At 46.0% G+C, this 19,792-nt stretch overlaps 1 protein-coding gene across 2 annotated transcripts in view; it reads right to left on the minus strand.

The window, feature by feature from the left end:
- The window catches only part of LOC136584721 (sentrin-specific protease 1-like), a 36,110-nt gene extending 16,691 nt beyond the window's left edge, over positions 1–19,419 (minus strand). Inside the window, exons 1-6 of one of the 2 annotated variants that reach the window (XM_066584336.1) lie at positions 19,230–19,419; positions 15,768–15,815; positions 12,426–12,529; positions 6,672–6,744; positions 3,383–3,557; positions 3,101–3,260 (exon numbers count right to left, since the gene is read on the minus strand). In XM_066584336.1, coding sequence (XP_066440433.1) covers positions 3,101–3,260; positions 3,383–3,557; positions 6,672–6,744; positions 12,426–12,529; positions 15,768–15,771 — 516 coding nt within the window. In that variant the 5' untranslated portion in view covers positions 15,772–15,815; positions 19,230–19,419. Of the gene's footprint in view, positions 1–3,100; positions 3,264–3,382; positions 3,558–6,671; positions 6,745–12,425; positions 12,530–15,767; positions 15,816–19,229 lie in introns of both variants that reach the window. The other variant, XM_066584335.1, reaches the window with a different exon arrangement.
- Positions 19,420–19,792: the final 373 nt, after the last annotated feature.

Below are 19,792 nucleotides of genomic sequence, written 5' to 3' on the forward strand. Positions count from 1 at the left end.
TTTAGTCAGTCTCCGTTCTCTTTGGAGGAGCATTTTCAAGAATTATGTGGATAGGTAAATCATTCATCATTTCAGTGGGGATGCATGGAAAATAAACACTTGCTACCAAGTTACTTCAGACTACAACTGATTGTAGGTCCGAGTGTCTGGCCTTTTATCATTGACAAAGTATACATTAGTTATCAATGAAAAAAAAAAAATTAATAAAAATTAAAGCTGAACCTTAAAGGGAATGGATCACCAATACTAAATACTTAATGCCACAGGGCGTATGTTTACGTCCTGGCTGCGAGGCGCTTAATGCAACAGGGCGTAAACTTAGGATAGCTTACGCCCTGTGGATAGCCGTCCCCCCGCTGCAAGAGAGGTGCTACATAAGGACAGTGACCCCTGGCGGTTAACCCCCTACATGCTACAATCTAAAGGGTTCACAGAGGGAGGGCGCTCCCTCTGTGACATAATCGGACTCCCGCGATGTAAACGCGGAGGGCAGACTGGTTGCCAAGGCAGAACACCAGATACTGGCGTCCCGGCTTGCCATTGTATATGATCGCTATTACAAGCGATAAGGCATTGCAGTACATAAGTCCAGCACTGCCTTATTACAGCGGTAATTGCTGCTGTGGTTCATGTCTTCTACATGGACATAAAGAAAGTAAAAATAAATAAATAATAATGAATGGCTGTGATTGGTTCATAGAGCACTCGCTCTGACTCGCTGAGCTTAACAGCACTCAGCCAATCACAGGCGGCGCTTCCTGGAGGCAGGGATTTTCCAATCCTCGGTCAGAAGAGATGCTAAAGAAGTGTCAGGGACGGGGAAGCCAGACAGTGCTTCTTAGGCAATATATTTTTTTTCCTTTTACTGCAGCTAGACCTTATTTTCGAGATAGGGCTAATATTTCAAAATCACGTTAGAAAATTGCCTGTGTGGATGCGGCCTGAAGTCCATGGATTCACATAAGCGATCTTTTGTAGCCTGAAAGAACCCATAGGAACTCATGGACTTCACATACATGCGTTTTGTAGAGACGTTGCATCGCTATAAAATTGTGAGATTTTGTAACCTGTGTGAAACAGGCCTAAAGGATCAACTGGGAGATTGTGTTATACACCTAGTGGGTAAGCACCACCTTTGCTTGCCCATTATCTTGGGCACCATCTGGAGAATGTTTATTCATTTGCAGATTCCCTTTAAGCATCACTGGCAAATTGTGCAACATGTAATATGTATAACACACACACGTTTATTAACTACATGTCAAGAAAGTTACACATTTCCTGAAACCATTAGAAGAAATGTCCACGGGTGCTTCGGATTCCGCACGCGGGAATCCACGGCAGAAACCGACCCTGCCCTTGACCAAGGACACTGCGTTACTTGTCTGGGTAGATTTCCTGGTCTGTGATTGCATGCAGAAGCGCCATCCGGCGCATTTTTGGTTTTTTTTAAACTCCTGCTTTCCCACAGAATTCGTGGCCCGTCTGCAATTCAATTGCAGGCAGGCCACGGATCGGACGGCTTCCATTCTTAATGGAAGCTGTCCCTACGGGATCCGCACTGAAACGGAGCGTGCTGCGATTTGTTTTCCGCAAATTTGTATGGTTTGTTTCATTTGCAGACGCCCCTGTTTCCCTATTGGCAGCTTGACGCGCGGATACTGCAAATCAAAAAACAAAAAAAATTCTACCCTTTAACCCCTTCATGACATGGCCTATTTTGGCGTTGAGGACCAAGCGATTTTTTGGTATTTTTCCATCTCCATTTTTCAAAAGCCATAACTTTTTTATTTTTCCGTGGACGCAGCTATATAAGGGCTTGTTTTTTGCATGGCGAGCTGTAGTTTTTATCGATGCCAATTTTGGGTACATTGACTATATTGTAAATTTTATTTATTTTTTTTTTTTAATGATAGCAGAGAGAGAAAACGCATCAATTCTGCCATAGATTTTTTTATTTTTTTTTTACACTGTTAATCATGCAGCATAAATGAGACTTTCCATTTTTTCTGCAGACCGGTACGGTTACAACGATACCAAAATTCTAACATTTTTTTTTAGGTTTTCCCACTTTTCTGCAATAAAAACCCTTTTTTTTGGAAATCTTTTTTCTATTCTAAATTGCTGCATTCAAAGTCACGTAACTTTTATTTTTTGATGTACAGAGCTCTATGAGGGCTTATTTTTTGCGAGACGAGCTGTAGATTTTATTGGTACCATTTTGGTGTACATACGACTTTTTTGATCACTTTTATTGCGTTTTTAGTGAGGCAAAATGCTAAAAATGAGCATTTTGCCTCAGTTTAGCTTTTTTTTTAGCGTTTTTTTCGGTGCACAGTCAAAAGCATGTGCAACTTATTGTACGCATCGTTACGGACGCGACAATACCAAATATGTGGGGTTTTATTTTTTTTTACCTTTTTTTATGCTAATCTGAGAAAAAGCATAAAAAATGGTTTTTTTACTCTTTTTTTTTACATTTTTTAAAATTCATTTTTTAAATCTTTCTTTTTTTCACACTGTTTGTGTCCCTCTGAGGGACTTTAACCACTGCCCTGATGATCGCTGTCATAAGGCATGGCAGAGCTACTGCTCTCCCATGCCTTATCGCTCATACAGCGATCTCAGGCATAGGCAATACAGGACGCCAGTGTCTGGCGTCCTGTTGCCATGGTGACAGGCCGGGCTCTCGCGATGACATCGCGAGTTCCGGCCGGAGACACAGAGGGAGCCGCGCTCCCGCTGTGAACTCTTCTCCTGCCGCGATCTACTTAGATCGCGGCAGGGAAGGGGTTAAAAGTGGCGGGCGCATCTCCGATGTCCCCCCGCTGCTGCAGCGAGACGCCGGCTGTGACTGACAGCCGGCTCCCGCTGCGGGATAGCGCTGGATCATATGTGATCCCGCGCTATCTCCAGGACGTAAGTTTACGCCCTGTTGCGGGAAGTACCCCGCTCCCAGGACGTAAACTTACGCCCTGCAGCGGGAATGGGTTAAATACAAAATGATGCAAAAGAAGCCGTGGCTACCCAGACAGCTCATGCAAGTGATACATACAAATAAGAAACTGTATGCATGGATTATGGTACTATAACAACTTACTTCTTCTACTGTACTCATTTGTCGTCTCTGCATTTTCTTAGGGCTCCGGCGACAAGCACCACTCCACGACGATAAACTGGCAGCATTTTTAATAGGAAAAGATTTTTCAAAAGCTGAACCAATCATGTGATTCTGCTTTCCAACAGCTGCATTGAAAGTTCTGCTGCAAAATAAGTGGAATAAACATTTAATGTTCCTGTAAATATTAATGATAAGTATCAAAGTGATAACCGTAAAGTTATCGAGTATTATTACCAATCCTGAATTACACATAAAACATACCTTAGTTTTCGCGATTCCACATCTACATTTTTTGCTGGTTTTTGCAGGAACATAAACTGTGCTGGGAAAATACTGGGATGACCATTGCCATTTTGTTTAGCTTTATTGAGGTTAACAGGCTGTGTGAGCTTGAAGTTGACTGCTGAAGCCATGTTTTTCTCTGGTTCTGACACCTCTAAAGTGTGAGCAGACAAACAAGTACATGCTTACCATAAGTGTTAGCATATTATTGAAAACTAGAGACCAAACACATACAATCACGTTGAAAAAGAAGGGTAGATAGGGCATGACCAACCCCTAAATCTGTACGCCATTCTGTATGCAAATTGAAAATGGTATAATGCCTCTGCAGCGCCACCTATATGTTGATTTTTATAACCAGGGTTTTATGGTGACCAAAATACAGATTTCCACCATATATGAACTTGCCCTTAAAAAAGTACTCTTTAAAAGGGGTTTTCCAAGGAGAATACTACTGATGATCTATCCTCAAGATAGGTCATCAATAGTTGATCGGCCGGGGTCCATCACTTGGGACCCCGACCGATCAGCTGAGCGGGCGTATGCTTTCAGTGCCACAAATACAGAGGTCGGAGTGGAAGTCTCTGCGCCGACCTTTGTGTAGTGCCCAGCACTTGTAACTGAAGGCACAGCTCGTGTTGATTTCAGTGAGAGCCGTGTCTGCAGTTACAAGCGCCAGCCACTACACACTTCCGCTACGACCTCTGTATTTGCGGCGCTGACTGCATGCGCCCGCTCAGCTGATCGGTTAGGGTACCGAGTGACGGACCCCAGCCGATCAAGTATTGATTTCCTATCCTGAGGATAGGTCATCAGTAGTATTCTCCCTGGAAAGCCCCTTTAAGCATAGCAGAGTTTTGGTGAGCAATTCAAATTTAACTTAAACTTGGAACAGCACCAAGTAAGGCCATGTTCACATCTGCATTAGAGACTCTGAGCTTCGATGAGCATCTGGCACAAAATACTGAATTGTTTTGTCCTGGAAAATTCCGGAGAAAGAAAACTGTTATTGAATGGTGCCCATCGCACACCATTTATTTATGTCCTAATATGATAGTTGGCAAAAAAAGTCTAAATTAAAGAGTCGCTAGTTATTAAAAAATCAGAACTATTCTGAATAATGTAAAAATACAAGGGGGCTGATATTAAGAGCACCGTACACTCCACATGCTACCTAGTGCTCATTGGGTGCTGGTAAATAGGACCCTATGTTTATGTATATAGGCTACAGCTGCAACAGTATATCAAGAAGTATATCACCACAAATGTGGCATCATCAAGGGAGTAGAGCTTACTGAGAACAGAGTGGGGATTCACAGGATATTTAAAGTCTCTGTATAGAGATACCATAATTCACCCACTAATCAGAAATAGTAAAAAGCAATGATAGATGTGCTGATGCATCGTCATAATGCACAGGAAAGAAAACTCACCTGTACCAATCCATGGTGCCCTCACATAATTGACATGGCCCTGCTCTGGCTTGCGAATGCGCGAAATGACTACCCATATGTCAATGAGAAAATAGAAAGACAAAAGCAGCGAAGGAACACGAATGCCCCATTGTGTAGGTAACACGTCCTTCCCTATTAGTACTTGTTTATGGGTAAATGCACATAGGTGGAAGTTCCACAGAATTTCCACCCGTGCCCGCTGTGATAGGATTGCATTAGATAATGCAATCCTATACAGACAGCTGCGATTTGACCCCGTGAAAACACGCGCGGTAAGCAAATCGCAGCATGTCCTATTTCTCTGCGAGCATCGCAGAGGCCCGCACAGAAACGTCACGGCTGACGCGCCAGCTCTGCAATGTGCATGTGCGGCTGTGTGCTAGCCGGCACATCACAGTGCAGAGAGAGGACGCCAGATGAGCGAGTATAAAGGTGAATGCCGGGGCACGGGTCGAAACCGACTCAGCCGTCCGCATGAGGCCTAAATCATAGGACGGATCCAGCAGTCTGGTTTTCTACACTCAAGACAGAACTGAAAAACGGAAAGCCGAACTATCTCATCTAACCTTACACATAAAAGCTTTTCACCTGCGTCAGCCAAAGTTAAACATAGTTGAGGTGGGAAAAAAAAATGCAAAGTGAGAGTGGATCCTTAATACAGGAAACAATAATACTCTAGTTCTAAGGCTAAGTTCACACAGGGCAGATTTGCTGCAGAAATTCCGTGCGGAATCTTGCTGCAGCAAATCCGACTGCGGCGGCTAATCCTGGGAGTTTGTCCAAAATCTCGTCCACGTGGGATGGCCAATCCGTCGCGGCAAAGCCAGCATGGATGTCGCGGCAAAGCCGGCAAGGATTTCCCGGCCGCAGCATGTATATTTTTTTGTTTTTTCCTGTTGCGCTCGCGGTCCTTTCTATGGAGGAGCTGTCCACGACAGAAAAGCATGTGGCCAAGCCGTTCCAAAACCCACGGCTAAGTGCCGCATGTTTTGAAGCTGTGCTCTCTTGGCGGAAATCTTGCGGTTTCTCGCTGTGGCAAAACCGCGAGATTTCCGCCGAGAATATGTCCTGTGGGTACCCAGTCTAATACCTTTAGATTCAGTGATCTAATCTCAGTTTTGTTTTTAAAACAAACAAACAAACTTTGGTGGTTTCACCCTACTGTAGTTGGTTTGGCTAAACTTACCAGTAAAATTCCTAATTGTCGCAAGTATAATACCGGAGATGTATGCTGGAGACACTATAGGTTTTGTAAGTTTAGCAGACAAAACTCCCTTGTTATCCCATAGTAACTAGTCAGTTTGTGAAATGAAACCAGAGCTTTGGTTGCTACGGGCATGAATGCCAGTTTTTCTATTAGATCATTTTGAGAAAGGAGGCTCAAAATAGAGGACATTGGGGAAATTTTCTAATCAGTCTTTAGCAGCAATCTGAGTTGGTGTAAGATGATCCAAATTTATTAAGAGACTCACACCGCTTAATAAATTTGGTGCATCTTTGGGCAGTCCATGTGCCTGAAAAGCAAATCTAAGCCAGTCTTTTTCTTTCTGGTATTGAAGTTCGGCTCCATTGAAATGAATGGGACCGAACTAAAATTCCACATATAACCTCTGGACAGGTGAGACACGGTTTTTGGAAGAACTGTTTTTTGTTTTTTTTTTTATAATCCTCTACAACCCATTTAAGAAGTTAAACTTGTAGTTTATTAACACCCAATCTCACATAGATTGGGTGGTAGTATATCATATGAATATGGATGAGTGAGTGATGTTTAATTGCAAAAGATGTAAATGTGAAAAAGCACGAAGCTTTACCTGTGTTAAAAAATGGTTTATGAAGAGTCTTCACAATAGCTCTGTCAAAACGCCTGGGATGCATAGGGGTAGGCTGAAAAACAAAGACACATAAATGCAGATCCAGTAGATCAAATCCAGAAAAGAAAACAAATTACACAACATATTATCTGTATATGATAGGAGTATGCAACAGAAACAACACATGCTTTAGGCTTGGTTCACACAAAATACAGCAGAGATCTCGCTGAATGACCGCATAAAAAACCCAGAGATTTCCAGTGCGGCTTTCTCTCGGCATAGAGAGGCAGCCGTGGAAACTGAGAAAAAAATTGACGCACTGCGGTCTTTGATTTCTACCCCGCATGGCAATTGCAGCGCGGCTTGGCCACAACAGATTAAATCTCGTCCACTTTGCTGGCTAATCCCGGGATTAAAAATGCAGGTGGAATTTCCGTGCAGAAAGTCCAAACGAACATTTCGCGGCAATTTCGCCCCATGTGAACCCAGCCTTACAGTAGCCGAAACACTACATCCACTTAGAAAAATTGACCAAATGCAGACAAGAAAGGTACAAATGTTTTGCACCAAAAACCTACTATGGAGTACAAAAATCAGGCAAAAAAAATAAAATAAAATTAGTAAACATTTTAGGTACACCACTGATTTTCAAATCCACAGCATGTCCTATAGGTTGCTGATAAGTTGCAGAATTATACACATCACACAATGCGGAATCTGCAAAAGATCTGCAGCTAAATGAGTGGAGGAAAGTTTTTGCCTGGTTTGAAAATTGTTTTAAGATACCTTAAGGGCTCATGTCCACGGGCAAAATAAGAATTAAAATCCGCAGCAGATTTTAACTCTTCTTCTGCCCGCGGATCCGCACCCCATAAGGATGCATTGACCACCCGCGGGGTAGATAAATACCCGCGGATGGTCAATAAAAGTGATTTTAAAAAAAATGGAGCATGAAAAAGTCTGGACCATGCTCCATTTTCGTGCGGGTCTCCCGCGGGGACGGCTCCCGCGGGCTTCTATTGAAGCCTATGGAAGCCGTCCGGATCCGCGGGAGACCTAAAATAGGAATTTAAAAGAATTTACTCATCCGGCGCGGGCCGGGAAGGTCTTCTCTTCCTCACGGCCGCATCTTTCTTGCTTCGGCTCGGCACGTCGGCGACGTGCCGCCGGTGTGACGAATTCATCCGCTGGCCGAAAAAGAAGATCCGGCCGTGAGGAAGAGAAGGCTTTCCCCGCCTGCTACGGATGGGTAAATTCTTTTAAATTGCTATTTTCAGCGCTCATGTCCGCGGGGCAGGAGGGACCCACTGCAGATTCTCCATGTAGAATCTGCAGCGGATCTGATTTTCCCCGTGGACATGAGGCCTAAAGGGGTTTTACCAGAATCACAAGTTATTCCCTCTCCACAGTACACAGGATAACTTGCCGATCAGTGGGGGTCCCATGTCCCTCTATTCTCATCAATGCGCAGCAACCAATCCATTCATTTCAATGGGGTGACGGAAATGGCCAAGAAGCAAGCACTTTGGTATCTCCAGAAGTCCCATTGAAAATGAATGGCATGCCAGTACACTTACACGACCATGGAGTTATTCAATCACCTCCTCACTCCCAGGCGTCAAGAAAGACTGCAGTAAGGAGGACAAGGGAAGGACAACTTGTAACTGGTAAAAAAAAATAAAAATAAAAAACTTTAACCTTTAATTTATGCTGTCAAAGAGGGCCAGGAGGAGATAATGTGCAATCTAACAATGTGCAATCTAACAATGGTCCTTACAGATTGTCAGCATGTGTAAATCTCGAGCAATTATTCCAGTATGTACAGTTGGATTTATGCATGGGGCAGATTTACTCAGTACTGGTGCATCTTGTCTCCACCAGAACAATGGGTGGAGATCTGGGGATTGTGCTGGGGGAGGTATAGGGTATGCCCACAGATGCCAATTGGCTGGGCTCTTGTCTCTGCTGTCATCCTTCTGGCATGTAAGCTTCCCAATGCCCTCCTTTCTTAGCTGCAAGTGGCGCTGTCGGCTTTCTGCCATGTAAGTTCCCCACAGGTTCCTTAGGCCGCTGCTAGCCCCGTTGTTGCTAGCGTCGTGGTCATTGTGGGTGCGCCGGGCTGCCATCTGGGCTCCAGAAGGCAGCAGGGTTGCCCCTGTCCCCCATTGTGACAGAGACTACCAGCCTCCCTGCAACGTCACCATCCGTCATTCTTACCGCCGGGCTCCTGGCAATATCTCATGCCGTCCCCACACCCCAGAAGGCGGCCCCGCTGTCTGTCTATCCGCTCCCCAGTGGCTGTCAGCCCCTTTCTTGACAACAGCGCTCTGACTCTGCGCTGCCTTCCCCAACTGACACTAGCGCCAAGAGCGCTCACCCTCCATGGTTCTGCTCCGATCTGCGGACATAGAAGTACTTCTGGGCCACCTCCTGAAGCCGGCTCCGTCAGTCCCGCTACTTCTGTAAGCATAACCCTAAGGCTAATACTAACCTCAAGCCATGGCAAACCCCCACCCCAGCCTAACCATAACCCTAGCCCTCCAACCATGGCAAAGCACCACCCTAGCCAATCACGAACTTGGGGGCATTTAAAGTGCGGATACAGTCAATCACCATGTCTTCACTCATACTTCTGGTGGAGACAAGATGCGCTATTACCATCCAGAGGTGCCACTCTCACCTCCGAAGTCCAGAAAGAAATGCATGAAATGAGACCTGAGGCCAGTGGATGGCTGCAGCAGCCAGAAGTGTGTATACAAAACATCACACTGCTAGATGCAGAAGAGAAATTCTCTGCCACAGCCGCACAGCACTGCAACAGGGGATGGTCACAAATAAGACTGAACATCTTCCTGCAATTTGCAAAATCTTTAGTGAATTGGCAACCATTTTCGTCACAAACTGGAGTCCTGAATATGTACAGCTTCTCTTTCATCTGCATTTAATATGAAGAGCAATAACACTTGCCGTATGACGACATCTAGCAATGTATATTTCTGAAGAAAACCCAAAAATATACAATCTAAAAAAGACAGGGAAAAATTAGAACACCAATTACAGTGTTATATCTACGTCCAATATTCATCTGCAGAATGTGAGCAAAGCCCAATAGGGAGGCCTGGAGTAGCAGCGGTCTGAAACCAGCGTGCATAGCTCATTTCACAACATTTGCCGCAGAAAAGAAAAACAAATAAACATAACTTTCAAACTTTGACAAAACCTTTTAGTCCCCCTGTCTACAGCCGTGACGGAACATTGCTAGCGATATTCCTCCACGGGGGAGCAGGAGGAAGAGCTGTCAAGTCTCTGCGCTGAGCCTATCTGATAGATAGGCTCACCGTGGAGAATCGTGGCATGCCGCGATTTGAATCCTGCGAGCGGAGAATCGCTATGAGGATCCACATCAAGATCCAAACCAATGCTGCAAAATTTGATGTGGAATTTCTGTTGCAGAAAACCTGCAGCAATTATGCTGTGTGTCAATGTACTCCTAAGGCCTCCTTCCCACAAACGGATCCCACAAATCTGCTGCGTTGCCCGCAACTATTATGTTCTATTGAACCTAATAGCTCAGTGCTCACGGTGCGGAATTCCACCGCGGAATTCCGCACTGTGAATTAACCCGTCCTCACCCGCGGCATGCTTAATTTGCCGCAGGTGTACGCGCGGACGGCTTCCATTGCAGTCAATGGAAGCCGTCCGTTCACGCTATCTTCCGCTGTAGCACAGCAGAAGATAGCGTGAAAACGCTTCCCCGCCATCGCCGGCGCGTCATGTGACGCGGTGGGCGCGTCACGACGCGGCGGAGGTGGGCAGGGAAGCATCATGCGGGAGCGAGGACGCCGAATCCGCAGGTAAGTGTGGGGTCTCCTGGGGGGGGGGCGCCGTGACGGGCTCCGCCGCGGAATTTCGCGGTGGAGCCCGTCACGGCCGTGTGAAGCCGGCCTAAGGCCTCATGTCCACAGGGAAAATGAGGCCCGCAGCGGATTCCCCATGCAGAATCCGCAGCGGGTCTCTCCTTTCCCGCGGACATGAGGCTGAAAATAAGAATAAACTCATCTGCCCTGGACGCTGCGGGTCTTCCCTCTGTCGCGGCCGGATCTTCTTTCTTTGGCCCGGCGGATGTGCTCGGCCAAAGAAAGAAGATCCGGCCGCGACAGAGGGAAGATCCGCAGCGTCCGGACAGGTGAGTTTTAATTCAGGTACGGGTGTTTCGTGGATCCGGACGGCTTCCATAGGCTTCAATAGAAGCCTGCGGGAGCCGTCCCCGCGGGAGACCCGCACGAAAATGAAGCATGTCGCGTTTTTTTCCCCGCACGCGGATCCGTGGCTGAACGGAAAAATGACATCCGCAGGTATTTAACCACCTGCGGGTGTCCAATGCATCCCTATGGGGCGCGGATCCGCGTGCGGGAAAAACGCTGCGGATTTTAAATGTAAATTATCCCGTGGACATGAGGCCTAAAGGCTCCTTAAAGCTGGTTTCACAAGTCTTTTGAATGCCACAGGATAAATGACCCAAAAACAACACCCAAAATATTATATTGGCAAACAAGGCTTCTTGGATATATTTTCCCTTTTTAATAGTCACATAAAGTCAGTGTAATCCTGTTACTATTTAAAGTGACCCTCTGGCAAAAACACATTTTTCCATCTCCGCCCCCCCATTTTATTGCCTGTCTCACTGGAGATGGTCTCTGTGTATTCCAGCCACCGCCCTGCAGTGTAGCCCCCTTATCACACACTGTCTTGACACTGGAAGATTTTAGTTTCACTTTCACATCTATCCCGTGATGCATCAACATGACTAAACCATTTCTGCAGGAGAGTGTGTGTGTGTGTGTGTGTGTGTGTGTGTGTGTGTGTGTGTGTGTGTGTGTGTGTGTGTGTGTGTGTGTGTGTGTGTGTGTGTGTGTGTGTGTGTGTGTGTGTGTGTGTGTGTGTGTTTGGAAGCGGGAGGGGAGGGGGGGGGAGCAGTTTAATTATCATTGGCTCCTATAGTCTTCTAAATAAAAGTTACAGACTATAAGTATACAGTGAATGAGCTGTGGTCTCCTCTATCATAGCTGTGTAACAGCATTAAAACAGACTAAAGGCTGAAAGTGAGCGATAATCGGTATATGTAAATGCAGGCATCGTGCATTTTCTGTTTGAACGATGGATTTTCGTTCACTTAAAATCCATCGTTCAGCAGCTGAAGGACTGAGCTAATACATTTCATTTGAATGTATTTCGCTCATCTTTCAAAAGACTGCAGGATGTTCTCCCAACATGTTCACACTAGCCATGAGGAGAACAATGGAATGTGCCGACACCCGCAAAGAGAACAATGGAATGTGTAGGCAGCTGTTTGCACGCACACTGGGCTCTGCAAACAAATCCTGCAGGTCCTTTTACATGCAAGATGACAAAGTGTTAATGGAAATCAATACTTTACGAAAATAGATCGCTAAATCATTCAGTCCTTTGAAAGACTATCTTTGCCTGCAGACGGGCCTTAAGAAATTGACTAGTAAACGAACAGATGACCTTAAGTAGATCTGAGCTGGTCAGAACGGAGATCACATGACCATCTGAGGGAAAAACATGGTGGAAGTTTCAGATAGAAAACTAATACTAGCTCACATATATACGGTGAGGGGCGGCTGCACAATGAATGAATTAAAAGAAAAAACAAAAACAAGACAACACCGGAGTGGCTCTTCACTAAGTAATACTTCATACTAGCACAAATATACAAGAACGCTTACCAACCTGATAGTTGTAAGTACAAGTTGATTCTTGTACCACATCTTTAAAATGTGCTTTATATTTGGAGTTATTCTCACTCTCGCAGATCATTTCTTTCACATCACCGTCTTTAGCAAAAAAAAAAGATAATAATGTTATATTGCAGTTAAAAAACACAATTAGGCCTTATAAGTACAAGAAAAGCTTTGAAGCTTTCCTCCTCATTCTACATACAAAACACATAATGGACGTCTGGAACCTACTGTATTTTTTGGACTATAATACAACTCGGCAGTGGATTCCCACGGCTTTTTACATCAGGGTACAGAGCAATGACATCACAACAGTAGGTCATATGTTCACTGTCAGTGATGGGCTGCAGGGGCCAAAAGGCTCTGGTGATAGTGACATGATCAGTGCCTCAATGCACCAGCAAGTGAAGATCAACATGGACCCATCAGAACGGGAGCAACGTGCAATAAGAGTGTCATTTCTGTTATGTTCATGCTGTAGATTGAGCAGGTTTTTGACAAAAAAAATAAATACCGTATATACCGGCGTATAAGGCGACGGGGCGTATAAGACGACCCCCCCAACTTTCACCTTATACGCTGGTATTACAGTGGAGAAAAAAAAAAATCAGTACTCGCCTCCCCCGGTGTTCTGTCGCGCTCCGGCAGGATGTCGCTCGCTACTCGTCCCCGGCGCAGCATTGCTTTCTGAATGCGGGGCTTGAAATCCCCTCCTCCAGAAAGCTAATACACACGCCGTCAGCCAGTTACAGCCATTCAATGAAAGCATTGAATGGCGGTGATTGGCTAAAACACACGTGGCTTCAGCCAATCACACTATTCAATGACATCATTGAATGGGTGTGATTGCTAACACACGTGCGCCTTTAGCCAATCACAGCCATTCAATGATGTCATTGAATAGTGTGATTGGCTGAAGCCATGTGTGTTTTAGCCAATCACAGCCATTCAATGATGTCATTGAATGGCTGTAACTGGCTGACGGCGTGTGTATTAGCTTTCTGGAAGCGGGGATTTCAAGCCCCGCATTCAGAAAGCAATGCTGCGCCGGGACGAGGAGCGAGCGACATCCTGCCGGAGCGCGACAGAACACCGGGGGAGGTGAGTAATGATTTTTTTTTTTTTTTTTTTAACACTTTTTTTTTTGTATTACCAGTGCATAAGACGACCCCCGACTTCAGAGCAGATTTTTCGGGGTTCAAAAGTCGTCTTATACGCCGGTATATACGGTATCCCAGATAACCCCCATTACTACACTAGAACACCAAAGTTAAAAAGCCCACTTCCAGAGCCCATGAGTGAAACATGCAACAAAAACAGTGTCTAGTCCCTTTGTGACAGTCAGTCCCCAATGTAGTGCAAAAGGAGCCAATTTAACAAGGAGGGTGGGAAGTGCCATTTCTTCCTACTTGCTTGTGTGAAGGAATTCACTAAGCTGCCATTGTGGGACCTCCAGATTGCTCCTAATGATGTCATACTGGTGCATACAGAACCCTACCGGCTCAATGTGCCAATACCTGACCGATGTCGTTAGCAGCAGACTTACAAACCTGCACTGACTACTCCGTATGATAACAAGAGGTTCCGAGAATCCCTTACATATCTCTTTTACATCCAACACGGAGCTGCCATCGTCCCACCCAATTCAAACTTAGTCTCATGTGGAAGAGCACACAAGACTGATCTTTTAACACTTTCAGAAGGCATTAGAGGAGCTAATGACATGTACCATTGTTATTGTGACCCCCTGCACACTCTACACCATTCTCTGTTTTAACACACAAAAGGTGGAAACCGCTATCTAGTGCAAAGGAAAATTTCCATCTACAACATAACGAATGCGCTGAAGCATGCCACTATTTGAATATGGTGCATTTAAGAAAAAAAAAAAGTGGAATTTCTGGGTTGGCCATAACCCCTTGCTCACAGTTTGCTCTTCTGTAAACCGTTCATGACCCGTGCCAGCGAGTTGCGGGTGGTGTGCCATGTTACCCCATCTTGTTGGAAAGAGTAGTACCTTCTATCTTCTAGCTTTGTTGGTTGTTAAACTGTTCAAACGTGTCCAGATCAAGCCTGGTATTCATAGTTGATTCAATGAAAATTGTGCCCACTACCCACGTTCCTGACACTGCCACCAAACGCCATTTCCCTAGTTGTGCAGCAGTGTTTTATGAGTCAGGTGGGTATTTTCCTTAGACCAGGGCCTCATATTCTGTGAATTCACGTGGCCTGATAAATGAAACCACGCTTCGTCAGTCATAAAATACAGCAATGGGCCCAATAGTCCTCTAGGAATCACCGTCAACAACCATGTACAGTAATTTACACGTTTAGCTTTGTCGAACGCTTTCCATTCCTGCACGTTATTTGGTTTGGCTTTGGGTTCAGAAATCTTCAGCACTCGCCGACATGTCGTCCGTGATACAGCAACTTGCTGGCACAGTTAATTTGCAAGGGCTATTTGCAAACTGGATTGAATGTTTCAGACGACGTCAAACATCCGGACTGATGGAAGCCTCAGTTTCCTCACGTTTGTGACAGACCTAGTTTTTCGCCATTTCTGAACTAAGCTTTGAATACAACATTTAACAGGTGGTTTTGTACCTGGGTACTTGTCAGTGAAGGCCTCCTGCATTTCCCTAATTGATCCACTTCGCACGTAGCCGTCCACAATAACTATTCGCTGTCGCAGGAAAATCACCATATTATTGTTTATGAGTTGTCTAAGAGAAATTCTGTCGTTATTGCCCATAGCAACCAATCACAGCGCAGCTTTCATTTCTTATAATGTTGACGTAAAGTGAAAGGGCTACGGCCTCCAATGTATGCGATGTCGAAAATGGAGGTGGGCTACTTTTCCGTAGCCCACCCAGCAGTATACATATCATTAGGAACAGGCAATGAACTGCAACAAAATGTTTTTTCTTAATTTCTTACAGGGGCTGTCTCACAAATACTTTGAGGGTGCAGCGTCTTCTCTGATGTCAGAAGAAACGCAAGTCAGAGTTACTGCAATTGCTCAATATCTCTTATGGCAAGCAGAGAAGATGATGGAGCTTCAGAAGCACTCGGCTCACCTCACCATAGATTCCTCCTTATACTCCGTGGAGAAGAGAGGGAGATAAGCAAGACTGAGCATGTGTGACCACCTTGAAACATTTACGGAGGTGGACACAGAAAGACTCTTCAAGAGATAGCAGGTGGCGCCATCCTAATTTTTTTTTTTAGAATATCGGAGGAAACATTTTTTTGAATAAGCGTAAATAGAAAAACTATACAACGGGGCTAATACAATATTTTTGGAGGACAACCCCTTTAAAATAGTATTGCTTACCCATATTAGGTTCTATGACATCCCTGGATCAAGATGAAATTGTTCAGTCTAGGGGAGAAAAGAGAAGAAAGAGGAATACATATTAAAATAAACAATTCATAAAAAAAAAACAAAAAAAACATACCACAAAATTTAGTTGTAGCCGATTAGTTTCTAAAGCAAATAATTAAGACGACCTGTCCACGGGTGGTGCGATATACCGCCACTGGGGGGCACTTTATCATCGCGATTTTCCATGATGAACCTATCTATGATGATAGGTTCATCGCTGAGAATTGCCGCATGATGTGATTTTTAGACGCGAGTGATTTCCCGTTCGTGTACACCAGGCTGCGCTTTCCACAGTTATCCTATGGAAAGCGTTAATTGCGTTACCCACGTGCGGATTATCACGGCGGGTGACGCAGTGAGATATCGCCTGTGAACAGGAGGCCTAACTTTATAGCTGTATAAGAATAACTGGATCAAAATCATATTCAACACTTGCACAGAGATGCATTAGGCCGCATACACACAGATGGGTCAGATTCCGCATGCGGGAGCCCACAGCGGAATCCGACCCTATGCCCGGCCGGCATCCGTACGTACCTGTATTTTTGTCTTCTTTTGGTTTCTGCTCGTGTGCATGAAGAATCACTTCTGCATTGCATGCTACGGGCGGTACTTGCTGGGGAATCCACAAGCGGTTGCCTGCTCCAGATTCCACAATTCAAATCCCCCCCGTGTGCATTCACCCTTAGACCAAGATACATAAAGCATGCATCATTCTGTCTGCTGAACAGGAATTTACTTGCTTTGAGGGTGTATTCACACGGGCGAGTGCTTTGTAGGTCAGTGAAAAACTGACACTTACATACTAAGAGACCCAATACCAGCCAAAAACCAAATGTCAAAACCTGTGTTTTCAATGGGTTTTAAGGAGCTTCACTTTTGCTAGCAGCGATAAAACCGCCATCACAGCGGCACTATGTGAATATATCCTTAAAGGGATTGCCCCATCAGAGACAACCCCTTACAGGAAGCGCCCCTTTGAGAAGATAAGCCGATTAGCTTACATCCTGCTCCCCTCCGGCAATCAGACGATTTTGCCAGGGAAAGCCATGACAAGCCAGGCATTTTTCCTGCAGCAACCCGTACAAGGGAGATATATCACATGTTGGCTATGCAGATTGTATAGTAATATTACATGAAAGGCCTTCAACGTCCGCCTGAACGTAAGCAGCTCTTACAGAGTGGCTCTTAGTGTCCCCACTATGGCATCCCTACACCCCAAGAGCATATGAACAAGGGCTGTGTTCTTGGTACAACCCCTTTAAGGCTGAGGTCACACAGATGTTTTATAGCGCTACTAATTCTTCAAGGGGTATTCCCCAATTCACAAGGTAGAGTATAACTTGCTGATTGGTGGTATCCAGCCAGTTGCAGAACGTGCTACTTTTTGGGTCAGGATCACTATTTTCTTTCTCCTTAGGGAGAGCACGTAGGTGGTCAGTGAGGCGACCTATAAGGCCATTCATGCTCCTCTGGGTAATATGCAAATAAGGTAGCTGGACCCATACCTCTGCAGTGCCACCTATTGGAAGGCAGTATTCCTGCAAGTCAATGTTAGACTCTTAATACAAGCCTTGTAATATTGACTGGGAATTGAAAGCCAAGCCGAAATCCATACATATTTTTTGGGTGATACTACCCATAATTTCATTCATATTATATAATTGCCCCTATAGACGTCACGTGATTCTCACTCACATGTAAATCGTATGCTCGGTGATGCGATACGTTTTTCTCACAAAACACAACACCCTCGCAGAGAAAATTGTATGAATCCAAGTGTAATAACTGGTCCATATTTTTCGGGCCGATATCGCACTCCCCCGTGTAAATACAGTCCAGGGGGTTATTCAGATGCCCGTATGTGCAAAGACGCTTGCCCCAGCGCAATGCAGATACGCGTGGACGAGGTTGGATGCGGTACATTTGTATGCATGTCCGTGTATAGTACTGTACTTATTGCGCACGCAGAGATGTTGACACACCCTCTTGCGTGGATTAAAAGGCTATTAGCCGAATGAGATCCGGATGTGGTTTATTTTTTCGTGGTTTTGCACGGCGCTTCAAGCGGCGATCTTTAACAGCGTATTACACGGTGAAGCAATGAACGGACATTGATTTTAATGGATCCACAGCTGAGGACCGTGCGTACCCGTCCAAGTCAGCTTTTTTCTTTACCGCGAATGCATGCGGCACCGCCAGCCGGCGGACATGCGCAGTCTTTTTTCTTTCCCCTTCAAATTCCTGCTTAGCCGTGGAATCCGCGTCCCATCTACAATGTCAGTTGTGGTCGGACCGCAGATGGGAGGGCCTCCATTGTCTTCAATAGAAGCCGTCCGTGCGAGAACCGCAGTGAAATGCGGCATGCTGCCATGATTTCCGCATCCAAAGATCCGCAAATCAAATCTGCATGCTCTAATTAAGCTGCGGACGCCCGTGCTTCCCTACGGGCGCCTTGACCTGCGAATCGTCCGCGCAGGCGCCCAGCACAGAATGCGCAATTTAAATCCAATCGTTCCAAGAAGAAAGAAAAAAAAACGCTCCTACGAACTGAACACTGAAATGAAGGCGTCCGTTTACCGTGCGAGTAATGTCCGTCTCGGGCAGGGATGTCGCCTGTGTACATGCAGCCTGGGCCGTAGTGGCGGCGGGCTGCCAATGCTTTCTGGGGGCACCGTGACTCCGTCACTACACCCTTAGGGCGGCTTCACATGGCGTAGCTCATATGTGACAGCTGCGCAGCAGGTCTGCCATGTCATACGTATCACGGACTACTATGCACTATCTTGCGTGTGTATACCCATAAGACACGCCAACATGCTGCCATCTTTATTTCACGTAATACGTGTGGGCGGTGACATGGAAGCCTACGGCAGATCGGTGCGACATGTTTGGCGCATGCTGCCATGTAATACGTGTGGGCAGTGACATGGAAGCCTACGCCAGATCGGTGCGACATGTTTGGCGCATGCTGCCATGTAATACGTGTGGGCAGTGACATGGAAGCCTACGCCAGATCGGTGCGACATGTTTGGCGCGTACGGGATGCGCCGTAACAAGCTGCCGCTCCTCACACGCGGATGCGGATACGTATTCGCATCTCCTGGGCAACCGCTTCCTCCTCAGCTCTGGACCAGGGCAGCCATCCTGACAAGCCCTCAGCATTACAGGGAGATGCTGAGGAGGAACAGCTTCTATATACAGTGTACTGCTGCAACTTGTAGTCCCCCTCATGGTAGCAGGTCTGCTGTGGGCGGGAGAGCCGCTGAGGTGATCAGTGGCGGGAACCGTCACACACCGGGGGGTTCTGGGAGCGGGGCGCCGCTTCTCTCCGCCGCACACACTGCGGCACCGCCACTCACCGGCCGCACAGTCTCCCTCCAACACGGAGGTGTTGGCGCGCAGACTCACCTCTCTCCCTGCGGACGCCGCCGGCCGGCCTGCTGTATAAACGGCCTTTCCAACCGTAGAGCGGCCGCCCGAGCTTCTCCCTGTTCAGGTCCGTCTAGGAGGAAGCAGCAGCCCAGTGAACTCCCAGAAACCGTCCTCTATGGACAAACGCTTCACTAAGGAAGCCTCGGAAATACCTTGTGCTTTTGTTCGCCCGCTTATTTAATAAAGTTTCAATTGTTGACAAGGAAATGCCTCCACTGGGAGTGTTCTTTGTCCCCGCGGGTGGGCGCTGTGAGCTACATTAGAGGTTGTCACACACAATTTAAAAGACGCCATGTTTGATTTGGGCACCGGGTTTAAAGAAACGCGATTTTAGGATTGTTTATCTGATTTGTGAATGATAACGGATTAGTTCACAGATGCGTCGTTAGGTGTGTGCCGTAGGACTGCATTTCAGGGTGTATGTCGTGGAGTTAACGTGTGCCCTTAAGAAAGATGGCTGCCGTGGATGGAATGCTCTAACCTGAAAGCTAGGGGCGCTGTTGGACGCTACGCTTAGCGGTGCACGATCGGGAATGCTG

Source organism: Eleutherodactylus coqui, chromosome 1 (assembly GCF_035609145.1).
Source record: "Eleutherodactylus coqui strain aEleCoq1 chromosome 1, aEleCoq1.hap1, whole genome shotgun sequence".
NCBI lineage: Eukaryota > Metazoa > Chordata > Amphibia > Anura > Eleutherodactylidae > Eleutherodactylus > Eleutherodactylus coqui.